This window comes from Somniosus microcephalus, chromosome 13, assembly GCF_052327205.1.
Source record: "Somniosus microcephalus isolate GS21.2 chromosome 13, FLI_Smic_1.0, whole genome shotgun sequence".
Classification (NCBI taxonomy): Eukaryota; Metazoa; Chordata; class Chondrichthyes; order Squaliformes; family Somniosidae; genus Somniosus; species Somniosus microcephalus.
Window position 1 is genome coordinate 186123048 of NC_140999.1, and position 16696 is coordinate 186139743.

At 47.2% G+C, this 16696-nt stretch overlaps 1 protein-coding gene across 2 annotated transcripts in view; it reads right to left on the minus strand.

The window, feature by feature from the left end:
- LOC147108881 (ranBP-type and C3HC4-type zinc finger-containing protein 1-like) overlaps positions 1–16696 on the minus strand; it is a 55794-nt gene that overhangs the window by 30715 nt on the left and 8383 nt on the right. The window contains exons 2-4 of one of the 2 annotated variants that reach the window (XM_086005804.1): positions 10729–10803; positions 7933–8074; positions 5014–5107 (exon numbers count right to left, since the gene is read on the minus strand). In XM_086005804.1, coding sequence (XP_085861930.1) covers positions 5014–5107; positions 7933–8074; positions 10729–10771 — 279 coding nt within the window. In that variant the 5' untranslated portion in view covers positions 10772–10803. Of the gene's footprint in view, positions 1–5013; positions 5108–7932; positions 8078–10728; positions 10804–16696 lie in introns of both variants that reach the window. The other variant, XM_086005803.1, reaches the window with a different exon arrangement.

Sequence of the window (16696 nt, forward strand, 5' to 3'; positions counted from 1 at the left end):
CGAAATCAAACAACATTTGACACCCAGCCACATAAGGAGATATTAGGACAGGTGACCAAAAGCTTGGTCAAAGAGGTAGGTTTTAAGGTGTGTCTTAGAAATATAGAAACATAGAAGATAGGAGCAGGAGTAGGTCATTCGGCCCCTCGAGCCTGTTCCGGCATTTAATGAGATCATGGCTGATCATCCAAACTCAGTACCCTGTCCCTGCTTTCTCCCCATATCCCTTGATCCGTTTAGCCTTAAGAAATATATCTAACTCCTTCTTGAATATATTTAATGAATTGGCCTCAACTGCCTTCTGTGGTAGAGAATTCCACAGGTTCACCACTCTCTGGGTGAAGAAATTCCTCCTCATCTCAGTCCTAAATGGCTTACCCCTTATCCTTAGACTGTGACCCCTGGTTCTGGACTCCCCGGCCATCGGGAACATCCTTCCTGCATCTAGTCTGTCTAGTCCTGTTAGAATTTTATAAGTTTCAATGAGATCCCCTCTCATTCTTCTAAACTCCAGCGAGTATAAGCCTAATCGACCCAATCTCTCTTCATACGTCATTCCTGCCATCCCAGGTATCAGTCTGGTGAATCTTCGCTGCACTCCCTCCATGGCAAAAAATCCTTCCTCAGATAAGGCGACCAAAGCTGCACACAATACTCAAGGTGTGATCTTACCAAGGCCCTGTACAACTGCAGCAAGACTTAAAGGAGGAGAGAGAAGTGGAGAGGTATAGGGCGGGAATTCCAGAGCTTAGGGCCAAGGCAGTTGAAGGCACGGCGATAGCGGAGCCCTGCGAGATATAATTGTGCTGCCTTTACATCGGTCTACCCAACATTTAAACAGAATCCTGTGTTGAAATCTTTAGCCCATAGTGGTACGGATCTTTTAACCACGAACAGACTGGATTGCAATGAATCCCATGATTATTCAGTGTTTTTGACCATGACCCCTAGAGGTTTCACTGGGTCGCTTGAGCTGGTGGGAGATTGGCGGGACCTCTGCTGGTTTTCACAGGATAAATAGACGGAACTGTGAAACGTGGTCCCCAAAACACTTGCAAAAATCATGGCAAATCCTTATATCCGTGGATTAAAAATGGAACTAGTCACCAAACAATTTCTGGTTTCTGTTTTTCATTTCTAAAGAACAGAAAGTGTACTTTGCATCCAAAATGGTTCTTTTTAAAAGTAACAAGAAAAAATGACCCATTGCATTAGTTTGTCTTAAATCCATTGGTCTCTCTGGTCTTTCCAATGGAGGGTTTCCACAACACCTTATTAAAATTTCATCACAGTAACGTTACGGGTGGGGTTAGAGCTCCCAGCCAGCTCAGCCACAATCTTTACACTCCATCAGCTGCATTTCAGGAAGTCGAGTGGTGTGGCTTGATTCTATGTCGCAGTAGGTGGTGTTTACGCAATTCTATCTCTGGTCTAAAATCTGTGGCAGACATAATTCAGACACTTCAAGCCGCAAGTTACAGTGCACTCCAGCAAAACCAGATCGAGCGTGAATGTTAAACTGCTGTGCCCTTTCAAAAAAACATTTTTTTAATTGTTTGCACATTCTCCCCGTGTTTGCGTGGGTTTCCTCCGGGTGCTCCGGTTTCCTCCCACAGTCCAAAGATGTGCGGGTTAGGTTGATTGGCTATGATAAATTGACCCTTAGTGTTAGGGGGATTAAATACGTGGGGTTACGGGGATAGGGTGGGATATGTGTTGGTGTAGGGGTTACGGGGATCGGGTGGGATATGTGTCGGTGCAGGCTCGATGGGCCGAAATGGCCTCTATCTGCACTGTGGGGTTTCTGTGATTCTGTGATTCTGTGATAAGGAACATTCAGTAAGCTCTGCTGACAACCAGAAAAGGTTTGTCCTCGAGAATTAGACTAAGTTGGAGGAAATGGGACTTGACCTCATGAAATAAGAGAGTTTAAACTCTTAGGTCACAGAATACAGCCAAAAAGTAATGTTGGTTTCTTAAGTAATTTTTTTCCTTCCTCTCCCAGCCCTTCTGAAGACACCAACTCTGGAGTACGTTCCCCGGGTGTTGGGAACCCTCTGGCACCTCGCCCACATGGGTACCACGTGAACCTAGCCAACGGGTGCCAACAGGCCACGAGACCAGTCCTCCTCAACCCTCTGTAGGTTTTGCAGCAAATGAGCCATGAGAATCCTGGCTGATTTTCCCCCCCGCCCCCCCATCTCCCCTAATCGGGGACACTGGAGCCCCCCACACCACTGCTTTAAGAACATAAGAAATAGGAGCAGGAATAGGTCATTCAGCCCCTCGAGCCTGCTCCGCCATTCAATAAGATCATGGCTGATCTTCGACCTCAACTCCACTTTCCTGCACTATCCCCATATCCCTTGATTCCCTTAATATCCAAAAATCTATCGATCTCTGTCTTGAATATACTCAACGACTGAGCCTCCACAGTCCTCTGGGGTAGAGAATTCCAAAGATTCACCACCCTCTGAGTGAAGAAACTTCTCCTCATCTCAGTCCTAAATGGTCGACCCCTTATTCTGAGACTGTGACCCCTGGTTCTAGACTTCCCAGTCAGGGGAAACATCCTCCCTCAAGAAGGAGTTAGATATATTTCTTAAGGCTAAAGGGGTCAAGGGATATGGGGAGAAAGCAGGGACAGGTTACTGAGTTTGGATGATCAGCCATGATCGCATTGAATGGCGGAGCAGGCTCGAGGGGCCGAATGGCCTACTCCTGCTCCTATCTTCTACGTTTCTATGTTTCCCTGCATCAAGTCCTGCAAGAATTTTGTATGTTTCAATGAGATCACCACTCATTCTTCTAAACTCGAGAGAATATAGGCCTAGTCTGCACAATCACTCCTCATAGGACAATCCCCCCATCCCAGGAACCAGTCTGGTGAACCTTCGTTGCACTCCCTCTATGGCAAGTATATCCTTCCTTAGGTAAGGAGACCAAAACTGTACACAATACTCCAGGTGTGGTCTCACCAGGGCCCTATATAATTGCAGTAATTGCTTGGGCTGAGATCAAGTAGCTCAGCATAGACTAGGAATAAAACCTACAAGCTTGGTGGTCTGTACATAAGAACATAAGAAATAGGAGCAGGAGTAGGCCATACGGCCCCTCGGGCCTGCTCCGCCATTCAATAGGATCATGGCTGATCCAAATCTAGACTCACGTCCACTTCCCTGCCCTCTCCCCGTAACCCCTAATTCCCTTATCTGCTAGGAAACTGTCTATCTCCGTTTTAAATTTATTTAATGTTGCAGCTTCCACAGCTCTCTGGGGTAGCAAATTCCATAGATTTACTACCCTCTGAGTGAAGAAGTTTCTCCTCATCTCAGTTTTGAAAGGGCAGCCCCTTATTCTAAGATTATGACGCAGTTTCCCACTAACTAGCACATCTAGAGAGTCACTGGAGATGATACATTAAAGATTTGTAAGGTTATAACTAGTGAGAAAGACTGAACATGCTGGGGCTCTTTGCTCTAGAAAAGAGAAAGCTGAGGGGTGACCTAATAGGAGGTCATTAAAATTATGAAAGGGTTTGAGATGTAGAGAAGTTGTTTCTGCCCTTGGGGGGAGTCCAAAACTAGGGGCCATCAATATAAGATAGTCACTAATAAATCCAATAAAGAATTCAGGGGAAACTTCTTCACACAGAGAGTGGTGGGAATGTGGAACTTGCTACCACAGGGAGAAGATGAGACAAATAGTATAGTTGCATTTAAGGCGAAGCTAGATAAGTACATGAGGGAGAAAGGAATAGAAGGATAAGCAGATAGGGCGAGATGAAGAAGGGTGGGAGGAGGCTCATGTGGAGCATAAACACCGGCATGGACCTGTAGGGCCGAATGGCCTGTGCTGGTGCTGTGAATCTCCACCTCTCCTCCTTTAAGATGCTCCTTAAAACCTACCTCTTTGACCAAGCTTTTGGTCATCTGTCCTAATATCTCCTTATGTGGCTTGGTGTCAAATTTTGTTTGATAATCGCTCCTGTGAAGCGCCTTGGGAACTTTTACGTTAAAGGTGCTATGTAAATGCAAGATTAGTTGTTGTTGTAATTCTATGTCTATAATCTACCTATTGAGCCATCAAAGATCTCACATTATTAGTTCCAATTGGGAGTTGAAGTATTTTTTTAGACCCAAGCACCCCATAGACCAGTTATCACCAGGTACCCCAGTGAAAAAAATGACACTTTTGTGTCTCCACATTGACAGATTTCATCTGTGAGCAAAGTGTAGCAAAAGCATCAACATTATCTTTATTTTACAATTTCTTCACATAGAATACAGATCTTTACCAAACATGGATTACTAGAAAAGAGAAAGACTTGCATTTATATAGCGACTTTCACAACCTCAGGATGTCCCAAAGCGCTTTACAGCCCATGAAGTACTTTTTGAAGTGGCGTCACTGTTGTAATGTAGGAAACGCGGCAGCTAATTTGTGCACAGCAAGGTCCCACAAACAGCAATGTGATAATGACCAGATAATCTGCTTTTTAGTGATGTTGTTGAGAGATAAATATTGGCCGGGCACCGGGGAGAAACCCCCCCCCCCCCCACCCGTCTCTTCTTCAAAATAGTGGCCGTGGGATCTTTTACGTCCACCTGAGAGGGCAGACGGGGCTTCGGTTTAACGTCTCACCCAAAAGACGGCATCTCCGACAGTGCAGCGCTGCCTCACAGCTCTGGACTAGAATTTGAACTTGCAACCTTCTGACTCGGAGGCAAGAGTGCTACCCACTGAGGTACGGCTGACACCAAAGCATTTCTTTAAGCAGTACGAAGAAGATCACTAACCATTACTGACTTGGTCAGGAGAGCATAATTTAACTTGTGATATGAAACACGCGCTCAGGCTGGTGGATTATGTTTTCCTAGCACTTGCAGTGTTTACTTTGCCTCCCAAAACTCGCCACAATTTGTTGGTTATTCTGCCTGTAATCTCCCTGACTGTGCGTTGTCCTTCATTGTATGTGTGTTGTACTTCATTGTATCTAGCTTCTCATTTTACCTTTGTCTTCAGCGTTGCAATGGTCATGTACGGAAACACGTTCATTGTGATGACTGTACCACGTGTCCTTGAATCTTCAACCCCAACTCTTAACCTACAAGGTAAGCAGTAGGAATTTGTTATCTTGGAAAAATAGGCTGCTTTTTGTCATCACACTTGTGCTATATTTAAAACACCGGCAGCGAAGGCAGCAATACAAGAGAGGGGCAGGCTTGGGGATTGTGAAGTTTAGGACAAGTTGCCAGGAAACACACAGTGATTAACCGTCGGTGTGGGCTGTCAGCAGGAATTCGACAGGGCTGCAATGGTCCGGTTCTGGCTCTTAAAACTAAATCTAGTGCCAGTGCTGAGTTTATCTGTTTAGTTTGTTCTCCCATCAGGAACGTATCAACAATCACGGCTGCAGGTATGGGTGCTGACTTTTGATCCAAATAGTTAACATTTGTTTCCAGAAAATAGTTGTCTAAAGTTTGGTTGTTGCACAGATACTCCCAAGTTTCATCAGTTCTGCCAAGTGGTAAGAGGGCAGGTTAGAGACTGGCTACTGGTGTCTTAAATGTCTTGGCTGATGGTGTGTTTTACGTGTGTTCAGCTGCCCACACACCAATCTGTGCTCCTCAAAACAGTGGCAGCCATATTGGGGGGTGGGGGGAAGCAGCAATGAGGATAGGATCAGGAGTGGCAAAAACATTGGACGGGACAGAAAATGTGGAACTTGACCAGGGGCCACAGAGGCTTGCAATGGCCACAGTTGGGCTATGAGCTGTATAATGTGTACCCTTAGCAGTGCTCTACATTCAAGGTTAAGGCATACGGTTGGGGCAGATTACCGGTATCTTTACACTCCCATCTAATCTATACTGCACTTGACTTGAAAGCCTTTGATGCCAACACTTACAAGAAAACTGGCCCATCACGGACAGCCACACTTTGAGGAGTGCAAATGTTACCTCAATACACACCGTCAAACTCCAGATTATAAACCACACCTATTTTAACTCTTCTGTGCTTTCCAAACCCCTTCGAACTCTCTTGGTCCTCTGACTCTGGCCTTTTGCGCATTTCCTGTCCCTTCACCCCACGATTGGCACCCATGCCTTCGATCGTCTCGGTCCCACACTCTGGAATTCTCGCCCTAAACCCCTCCCCCTCTCCCCCCTCCACTCCTTTAAGGCTCTCCTTAAAACCCACATCTTTGACCAAGCTTTTGGTTACCCATCCCAATATCTCCTTTGGCTTGGCATCCATTTTTATCTGATTGTGTCTCTGTGAAGTGCTCTGTGATGTTTTCCTATGTTGCAGGCACTGTACAAGTACAAGCTGTTGTGGTTCCATTTTTATTTAAAATAATAATCAAACAAGTAAAATTGACATATCACAACATCACATAACAGTTACGGATGAGGAAGGCCATTCGGTCTATCCGAGTTCATCCATCCAGAAAAATCCTAAATTCCCCCCATTACAACATCCGATTGTTTCTTAAAAGATTCCAGGATTTTCCCTGCTCTTCCTGGAAATCTATTCCATGTGTTGATTATTCTTTGTGTGAAGAAGAATTTCCTGACATCAGTCCCAAATTTACCTTTTACTAGTTTGACTTTATTTCCCCTTGTCCTGCTCTTGCAATTTAACCTAAATATTCCGGATTTACCTTCTTCCAGTCCCTTAACTATCTTGTACACCCTGACAAGATCGGCTCCTTTCCAAGCTTCTCCAGTCTTTCCTCACAATTCAGAACCTTAACACTAAGGATCAGACCGGTGACTCTTCTCTGAACTGCCTCTAGCGCTTGATTGTCTCCCTGGTCTGTCTCCCTGGTGTCTCAGTGACCAGTACTGAAGGTGCAGTATGACCAGAGCACTGTGCGGTTTTGCCATGACTTCCTCTGACTTATACTTGTTTTAAGGCCATATGGTTCAACATTCATTGGCTTTGTTGACCGCTGCTCAGCATTGTTTGCACATGTCCAGCGTTGAGTCTACTAAGACTCCTAGACCTGAAACGTTGACACTGTTTTCTCTCCACGGATGTTGCCTGGCCTGCTGAGTTTTTCCAGCGTTTTCTGTTGTTATTTAAGACTCCTAGGTGTCTTGCTTTCACCCTCAGATATATAGAGGCCCTGCTCTATGTGAGGAGGGCAAGCAGACAACAGGGCAAGCAGACAACAGGGCAACTTGCTATCAGTGCAGGAACAGAAGGAACGCTAGTTTTCCCTCCCCCAGCCCCGGGAGGAAGAGGGGGACAGGGGGGTAAGATTAGAAAGAATGATGAATCACTCAGCGCCCCACTTGCCCTAGTATCTAGATTCAGAATTAATTGGCAAAGGCCTGAGAAGAGGTCACAAGCTCAACCTTTAATTCAGTAATAAAGCATAAAAATTCTCTAATCATAATTTATTAAGCAGTCCGTTCACCAGAGATTTAATTGAGGTGTTCAAAATCATGAATGGTTTTCATAGAGTAAATAAGGAGCAACTGTTTCCAGTGGCAGAAGGGTCAGTAACCAGAGGACACAGGTTTAAAGTGATTGGCTAAAGAACCAGAGGCAACACGAGGAAACATTTTCTACACAGCGAGTTGTTGTGATCTGGAATGCGCTGCCTGAAAGGGCGGTGGAAGCAGATTCAATAGTAACTTTCAAAATGGAATTGGATAAAGACTTGAAGGGAATTATTTTTCCAGGGCTATGGGGAATGAGCAGGGGGGGTGGAGTGGGGCTAATTGGACAGCTCTACCAAAGAGCCGGCACAGGCACGATGGGACGAACGGCCTCCTTCTGTGCTGTATCATTCTATGATTCTACCCCATGTAGCTGCGATTTATTCAGGAAAATTACTTTTAAATATGGGTCTATTGAAGTAATTGCCCCCCCCCTCTCCCCCCCGAGAACCCTGGTTAAACTAACTTACTTACTTACTTGATTTCATGTTTAGGGAAGGCAGCTTTCTTGAGTTGGACAGTGACGAGAGCACATTGCTCCGCCAGGATCTTAGCGCACTCAATTGCAGTTTCCTTGTCTCCCAGTTCAATCGCTCTGCTCAGCTTCTGAGCAACAGCTTCTGCTGTAGGAAGAGAGAGAGAGGTCACCCAAGTAGTTAGACATAGGAGGGAAGGCAGAGAAAGGCTTTCATCGTCCCATCTTCACTTGTCCCATCACCACCGCCTTTTGCATTGTCCCATCAGCCCTTTTGTCATTTAATCACTCCTGCCCTCCACCCTGCCCTTTTGTTCTTTCCTCCACTACCCCCCCCCTTGCTCCCTTCCTTCCCTGCCTCTGTACTCGCTTAAAAACTGTTAAATCTCTTAACATCTTCCAGTTCTGATGAAAGGTCATCGACCTGAAACGTTAACTCTTGTCTCTCTCTCTGCAGATGCTGCCTGACCTGCTGAGTATTTCCAGCATTTTCAGGTTACATTTCATCCGCAGTATTTTGCTTTTCTCGTTGCGGAGGCTTTCGTTGTTGACCCCGAGATATTCTGAAGTAAATGTAATTCCTCTCACCCCACAGAATGTCCTGCTGCCCAAAACACATTGGTGGAAACTTTTGTCTTCACCCACCTGGGCAATAATCGGGCAGAGTGGACAACCTGCCCATTATAGCACCGGCATGATTTTCATCCCATTGATTTCAATGGAGTAAACATCTGGCGGGTTCTCTAATGGGCGGGCGATCTGCTTTGCCAGATTACCGCCCAGGCGGTGAAGATGAAAATTGAGTCATTATTGGGGTACAGTGCACTCGCCACCCTCTGGCAGCTCGTCAACTGGCTATCCTTTTGGCGGCAAGCGTTGGAAGGCTGCTTAACTGCTGTAGAAAATAGTACCGATAGTACAGGGCAGCGGGTGCATGGGAACACCACCATCTCCAAGTCACACACCATCCTGACCTGGAGATACATCGCCGTTCCTTCATCGTCGCTGGCTCAAAACCCTGGAACTCCCCCCCCCACCCCCACAGCACTGTGGGAGTACCTTCACCGCATGGACTGCAGCGGTTCAAGAAGGCGGCTCACCACCACCTTCTCAAGGGCAGCTAGGGATGGGCAATAAATGCTGGCCTTGCCAGCGATGCCCACATCCCATGAACGAATAAAAAATAAGATAAAGGTAAATCTAAATAATTACTTTTCAAGTCAGCCAGAAAAGTGGGAAGCAGAGGACATAAATGGAAATGATGGAGAAGTAAACCTAAAACACAGTCAACAGAAGAAAATATGCTATAAAAGTGCTAAAATTGTGACACTCTACTTTTATGGTATTCAGTTACTATTTCATTCACTTTCAAGAGGAGTGGGATAAATTGCAATATGCAGGAATGTCATCCAGTGGCTACTAAGTATGACATTTGGGGCAAGATGGACTGTTAGTTGTGGCTCAGTGGGTAGCACTCTCGCCTCAGAAGGTTGTGGATTCAAGCCACACTTGGGCACAAAAATATAGGCTGACACTCCCAGTGCAGTGCTGAGGGAGTGCTGCACTGTCAGAGGTGCCGTCTTTCGGATGAGACGTTAAACTGATGCCCCGTCTGCCCTCTCAGGTGAACATAAAAGATCCCATGACACTATTTCGAAGAAGAGCAGGGGAGTTATCCCTGGTGTCCTGCCCAATATTTATCCCTCAATCAACATAAAAAAACAGATTATCTGGTCATTATCACATTGCTGTTTGTGGGAGCTTGCTGTGTGCAAATTGGCTGCTACATTTCAACAGTGACTACACTTCAAAAGTACTTCATTGGCTGTAAAGCGCTTGGGGATGTCCCGAGATCGTGAAAGGCGCTATACAAATGCAAGTCTTTCTTTTTAATGGCAGCCTTGTTTTAGGTGTGATCTACACATGGCACACTTTACAAATCTGTTTCAAGAGGTGGAACAATATAGCGGAGATTGTCTGGCACACTCTTGGGACTCAGGTCAGGCACCTTTGAATGTTACAGAAAGTTGGCAGGCTGCAAGTGTCACTTCTTGTCTCCATGTTTAACAGACGTTATTCAATAGGGAATTCAGGAGAAACTTCCTTACACTGGAGAGTAGTGAGAATGTGAAACTTACTACCACAGGGAGTAATTGAGACAAATAGCATAGATGCATTTAAGGGAAAGCTAGATAACACGAGGGGGAAAGGAATATAGGAAACTCTCGATTTACCGGCACCTAAATAACCGGAAATCTCTGTTAACCGGCAAAATTCAGGAGTAGGTTCAGGTAAGTTTTACTTCATATTAGTGGCCGTTCCGGGAGCTGTGGCCGTGTAACCAGGGTTCCTGCACCTGTTGCCATGCAACAGGGACGCCTGGATCTGTGGCCAGGGTTCCTGCACCTGTTGCTATGCAACAGGGATGCCTGGATCTGTGGCCAGGGTTCCTGCACCTGTTGCCATGCAACAGGGACGCCTGGATCTGTGGCCGTGTACGGAGCTCTCGTACCTTTCACTATACTCTCTGTAATCCGGACTTTTTGATAAACCGGCACCACGCCGGTCCCGGATAAAAAAAGAGTTTCCTGTAGAAGGATATGCAGATAGGATGAGATGAAGATGGGTGGGAGGAGGCTCATGTGGAGCATAAACACCAGCATGGACCAGTTGGGGCGAATGGCCTGTTTCTGTGCTGTACATTCTGTAATTCTAGGCCAGTGGTTACCAACGCAGCCACTTTTCTGATGTAAAACGTACATCACTGTCAATGAAGGATGTAGATTTTGGGAAACTAACCTGTTTCTATTAGATCCATGCTCGGACTCTTTGTAGTCGCCATCCTTCAGCATCAACAGTAGCGCAGGTAGGTCTCTAGGGAAAAATGGGAAGAAAATATATCACAATTTTTAAAAAAAAGAGTGACTAGGGCCTCTATTAATAAACGTATAATTTTATCTCTGAAGATTGCAGTAGCACTTCAGTAACAGTGCTTCAGATTAGGCATTAAACCAAGTCCGCCTGCTCAGGTGGATCTACATAGCTCCCTCAACCAACACCACCAAAGAAGTAACAACTTATTCATTTCATTGTTACATAGGAACATAAGAATTAGGAGCAGGAGTCGGCCATACAGCCCTTCGAGCCTGCTCCAACATTCAGTAAGATCATGGCTGATCATCAACCTCAACTCCACTTTCCCGCCCAATCCCCATATCCCTCGATTCCCCTAGAGTCCAAAAATCTATCGATCTCAGCCTTGAATATACTCACCAACTCAGCATTCACAGCCCTCTGTGGTAGTGAATTCCAAAGATTCACAAACCTCTGAGTGAAGAAATTCCTCCTCATCTCAGTCTTAAATGGCCGATCCCTTATTCTGAGACTGTGACCCCTGGTTCTAGACTCTCCAGCCAGGGGAAACAATCTTTCAGCATTTACCCTGTCAATCCCCCCCTCAGAATCTTATGGGGTAAAAATTGGGTAGCGCCCCTAATTTTAGTGCCCTGGAAAAGTGCCCCGCGGCCGATTTTCCCAGGTAGCGCCCCAAAAGGGAGGAGGGGCACTACTGGAAGCGCCCCGCGTCCCTCTTGGGGCGCTGCGTGCCGCAGTGCCATGCGCATCAGCACGTTGCACCATGGTACTGCAGGCCTTCCTCCCCTTCTTAAAGGGGAGAGGCCTGGCGCAGCGTGTCCCAGCGCCCAGCTGGGCCACCAGGGATTGAGAGTGCCGGCAAACGAGCCTGGCACTCAAGAGGAGTGCCTGTCTCATGGAGAGCAGCCGGCACCCCGCGGGGGAGCTTCACGGGGGCCGGGGACTGCAACGGGGGCAGGTACTGGCAGGCGGCCAGCAACAAAATGGCCGCCCGCCACCTCCCCTTTAACTAGCGCCGCCCCGGCCGCAGGTAGGACCCCCTGACCCCGGCGGACATAGCGTCCGGTGGTAAGTTGGGGGCCACCACGCAATATTACAGCCGGGGCGCTTGTTAGATCCGTGATTCTGAGAGTATGATGTTTTTCAATAACCACACGGATGCTGTAATTTAACAATCAACAGGTATTTACTGGAGTAGGGTAGTCTCAAGACTGGGGTACAGAGGCATGCTCAAGGCTTATATACAGGTGTGGTCACTGCCGGTACTACAGTATACAGGAGCTGTAAAAGTAGTTCTCTCTTAAAGGTACATACACTACAATTCCTCCCCTTTTAGATTAGTAGTACCCATAATATTCAAATAACAATTAACACTTTAACATGTACATTAAACAACAATAGTCCATTTATAGATTCAGTCTTTGGGGCGGCTTCCTGATCCTTTCGGGATAGCGCCTTTCCTGAAATTCTTGTTCTTGGTGCGGAGGCGATTCTGGCCCCTTTTCGTCGGTTATTTCATCCGTTTCCACTGCTACTGGTTCTGAGGCAGATGCTACCGGCATGTCGGGTTCATCCCCAGGGACGCGAGACATGGGGTTGACTCATTCCTGTGACGTTAAGATCTGATCGACGTGGTGTCTCACAATGTTCTCCCCGACATCCACTGTGTACATTAATGGCCCCTGCCTTGTGCATATCATTCCGGGTTGCCATTTCTCTGTTCGGTAGTCACGGGCCAAGACTGGTTGTCCTACATTGAAGCTCCTTGTCGGCTTCTCATTGATGTGCTGGAATTGTTTATCTTCAACATTTCTTCGCACATTTGGTCTGAGCAAGTCCAGACGAGATCTCAACCTTCGGTTAAAGAACATCATGGCCGGGGTCTGGTTGGTAACTGCATGTGTCGTGTTTCGGTAGGCTAATAAGAAATTGTCCACCTTATGATGTAGTGGAATTTCATCGTCACACATGGCGTTTATCGCCTTCTTAAAGGTTTGTACGAACCTCTCAGCCAATCCATTGGTGGCTGGATGATACGGGGCGGATGTGTAATGCCTTACCCCATTCCTTCTCATAAATTTTCGAAACTCTTCGAACACAAACTGTGGTCCATTATCAGAGCAAATCTGCTCTGGCAAGCCGTTCCTGGCAAATATGGTCCGTAGGACTGCAATCGTCTTCTCTGTAGTGGTTGAGGACATTTTTATCACCTCAGGCCATTTCGAATGAGCATCCACTGCTATTAAGAACATTGAGTGCATGAATGGACCAGCGAAATCAATATGCACCCGTTGCCATGGAGAGGGCCACTCCCATGGGCGTAGAGGGGCATGTGGTGGTGCATTTTGGACCTTCTGGCATCCTGAGCAGCTCTTGGTTAGGTCTTCGATTTGTTGATCGATTCCCGGCCACCACACATAAGCCCTAGCAAGGCTTTTCATTTTCACTCCCCCCAGATGACCTTCATGAAGCTCATTTAGCACTCTCTCCCTTAACTTAGGTGGAATCACCACTCTGGATCCACACATCACTGTCCCCTGGCATACTGACAGCTGTTCTCTTCTGGATGAGAATGCTGGCAACCGTGAGTCGTCATGTGTTGGCCATCCCCTCACCGTCAAATCATATACCCGAGACAGCGTCGGATCATTGCGGGTCTCCTCTATATCCACGTTCGTTACTGGCAATCGTTCAATTATTGACGAATAAAATATCTCGATAGGGTCCACTGCTGGTGCTTCCTCCACAGCAGGCAGTGGCAGGCGCGATAGCCCATCAGCGTTTCCATGCTGTTTCGTGCCTTTATATTCTATTTCATATTGATTCGCCCCTAGAAACAGGGACCATCTTTGTAACCATTGTGCAGTCATCACTGGAACGCCCTTCTTAGGATTAAAGATGGAGACAAGTGGTTGGTGGTCAGTCAGCAAGGTGAACTTCTGCCCATGCAGATAGTGGTTGAATTTTTTTACTCCCCATTCTAGGCTGAGGGCCTCCCTGTCAATCTGGGCGTAGTTGCACTCGGCTGAGGTTAGTGACCGAGACGCAAAGGCTACTGGCCTCTCCAACCCGTCTGGGAATTTGTGCGACAGCACCGCTCCAATACCATAGGGTGATGCATCACATGCCAAACGAATTGGTAGTGCTGGGTTGAAATGGGCCAACACCTCTTTTGATGTGATCAATTCTTTACACTTCTGGAAAGCTCGACTACGTTCGTCATTCCACTTCCATGGTACCCCTGTTTGCAGTAGGGTGTTCAGTGGGTGTACAAATTTGGTAAGAACTTATGGTAGTAGTTTACCAGCCCGAGGAACGACCTCAGTTGTGACACATTTTCCGGTGCTGGAGCCTTGACTACTGCCTCAATCTTTTCAGGGGACTTATGTAACCCCTCTTCATCGATGACGTGGCCACAATACAAGATCTGCTTCTGGAAAAACTCGCACTTGTGGCGATTAGCTCGTAGCCCATATTCCTTTAATCTGGTGAGCACCTTCTCCACGTTGGAGAGGTGATCACTGTCATTTTCGCCCGTGACCAGGATGTCGTCCAAATAACACTGGGTCCCTGGCATCCCTTGCAGGACTTGATCCATCGCCCTTTGCCAAATAGCCGGAGCCGATGCTACCCCGAACACCAGCCAGTTGTATTGATAGAGACCTTTATGAGTGTTAATCGTAAGGTATTGTTTCGAGGCTTCTTCTACCTCCATTTGCAAGTACGCCTGAGCTAGATCAATTTTGGTGAAGCGTTTACGTCCAGATAGCGAGGCGAAAATATCCTCAATTCGTGGAAGTGGATATTGTACCGTGTGAAGGACTGGGTTCACTGTCACCTTAAAATCCCCACAGATGCGGACCTTCTTTGGTTCCCCAGGCGTATTACTCAACGACCTCTTCATTACAGGAACGATGGGTATAGCCCACTCGCTCCAGTCTACTTTGGACAGTACTCCTGAATGTTCCAACCCTTCCAGCTCTGCTTCGACAGCTGGTCTGATCGCATAAGGCACTGGTCTGGCCTTAAGAAACTTTGGGCTTGCATTTTCCTCTATTTTAATCGTTGCTGTTATGCCTTTTAGTGTTCCAAGTCCCTCCTGGAACACTTCTTTTGCGTCAGTTAGCATTTTTGACAGTCGTCCAGGTGTGACGTCGTCATCCTTTTTGGCCTCAACCTTCAATGCCTGTATGGAATGCCAATCTAATTGTATCTTCCGGATCCATTCACGTCCTAGTAGTGGTGGTCCTCCATCTGGCAATACATATAGGTCCATTTTAGGTATTTCCTGGCCTTCATATATCACTTTCACCCTTATTTTTCCTTTGGGGTAGACTTTTTGCCCCGTGTACGTCTTCAAGACAATCTCTGTAGCTTTCAAGGGTATATGTGAAAATAGCCACTTGTAGTCCCTTTGGTTTATGACTGTTAGGGCTGATCCTGTGTCCAATTCCATTTTCACTTGGACTCCGTCTATCTTGAGTGTAACCCAGATAGTCTGGTGATCCTCCATTTTGGTTACCTTATGTAGTTTCAGACAACCCAGCTCCTTGCTTCCGGAGTCTGTGTCACTTTTCTGTTCGTTTGAACTACTGTCCATCACCTTGTGTACCTTTTTGTACTTCTCCTGTGGAGATTTCTTACTGTTGGTTTTCTTCCCAGACCTGCAGACTCTTGCTATGTGTCCTGCTTTTCCACACTGTCTGCACACTTGGTCCTTGAACCAACAATCCTTCTGGTCGTGTGTTGTTCTGCCGCAGCGATAGCACTTCCCTGTCCCATAGGACATTTCATTGGTGCCATATTCTTGCGGTCTCCGTTGTATCTCTGCAGCGCCCCTTGCGGCTGCTTCGTGTGATACTGCCATACTGAAAGCCTTGTCCAGCGTAAGATCCTTTTCTGATAGAAGCCGTTTCTGGGTTCCTTCACTTTGCAGCCCACACACAAACTTGTCCCTTAACGTATCTGCTAGTCCCGCTCCAAACTGGCAGTGTTTCGATAGCTTGCGCAGTTCCGTTAGGTACTCAGCATTGCTTTCGTCTTTGTGTTGGTTCCTTTTATGGAACTTAAATCGTTCTGCTATCAGCAGCGGTGTGGGGTTTAAGTGGTCCTGTAGGATTTCTACTATGCTTTCGAAATTCTTGTTCACAGGCTTCTCTGGGGTTATTAGGTTTTGCAGTAACCCATAAGTTTTTGCACCCATGGAATTTAACAAAACCAGTGCTTTCCTAGCATCTGGCACTTCATTCGCCCTGCAGTACACCTCAATATGTTCCACATATGTCGCCCAATCTTCGACTTCATTGTCGAACGTAGAGATACTGCCACTCTTCGGCATCCCTGGGTGTGATTTAACTGTCAAAAATGGCGTCTCCCGCGCTTCCCCTTCTTCTCCGCTGGCACAAAATGGCATCTCCCGCGCTTTCCTTCCTTCCCGCGCTCGCCCTTCTTCTCCGCTGCGGCTTCTAAAAATGGCGTCTCCCGCGCTCTTCCTTCTCCGCGGCTCAATGGTGTCTCCCGCACTCTCCCTTCTTCTCCCCGCTGACACTGTTCAGCCCTTGAGCCCTGGCTGTGCTCTGCTCGTTCTTTTTTTGTGCGCCTTTCCCGTTTCCGCCGCTCGGTCCTGAACCCGGCTGCTGCTTTACCCTCTCTCTCTCCGTTTTGTTTTTCCTCGACGCCGTTCGGTTTTCAACTCCCGGCTGCGCCCTGTGCGCTTCACCCTCTGTCTTACCCCGTCGACGCTGCTCGGCTTTCTCTCCGCCGTCGGTCGGCTCCAGCCGCCGCTGTCCGGGAAGGGTCTGCGCTGTACCTGTCGTCAGTCTATTGCTGATCGTCGTGGCTGGGGAACCAAGCCCGGCTCTCCACAGCCTCCCCTGCGATGTTCACTCTCTGC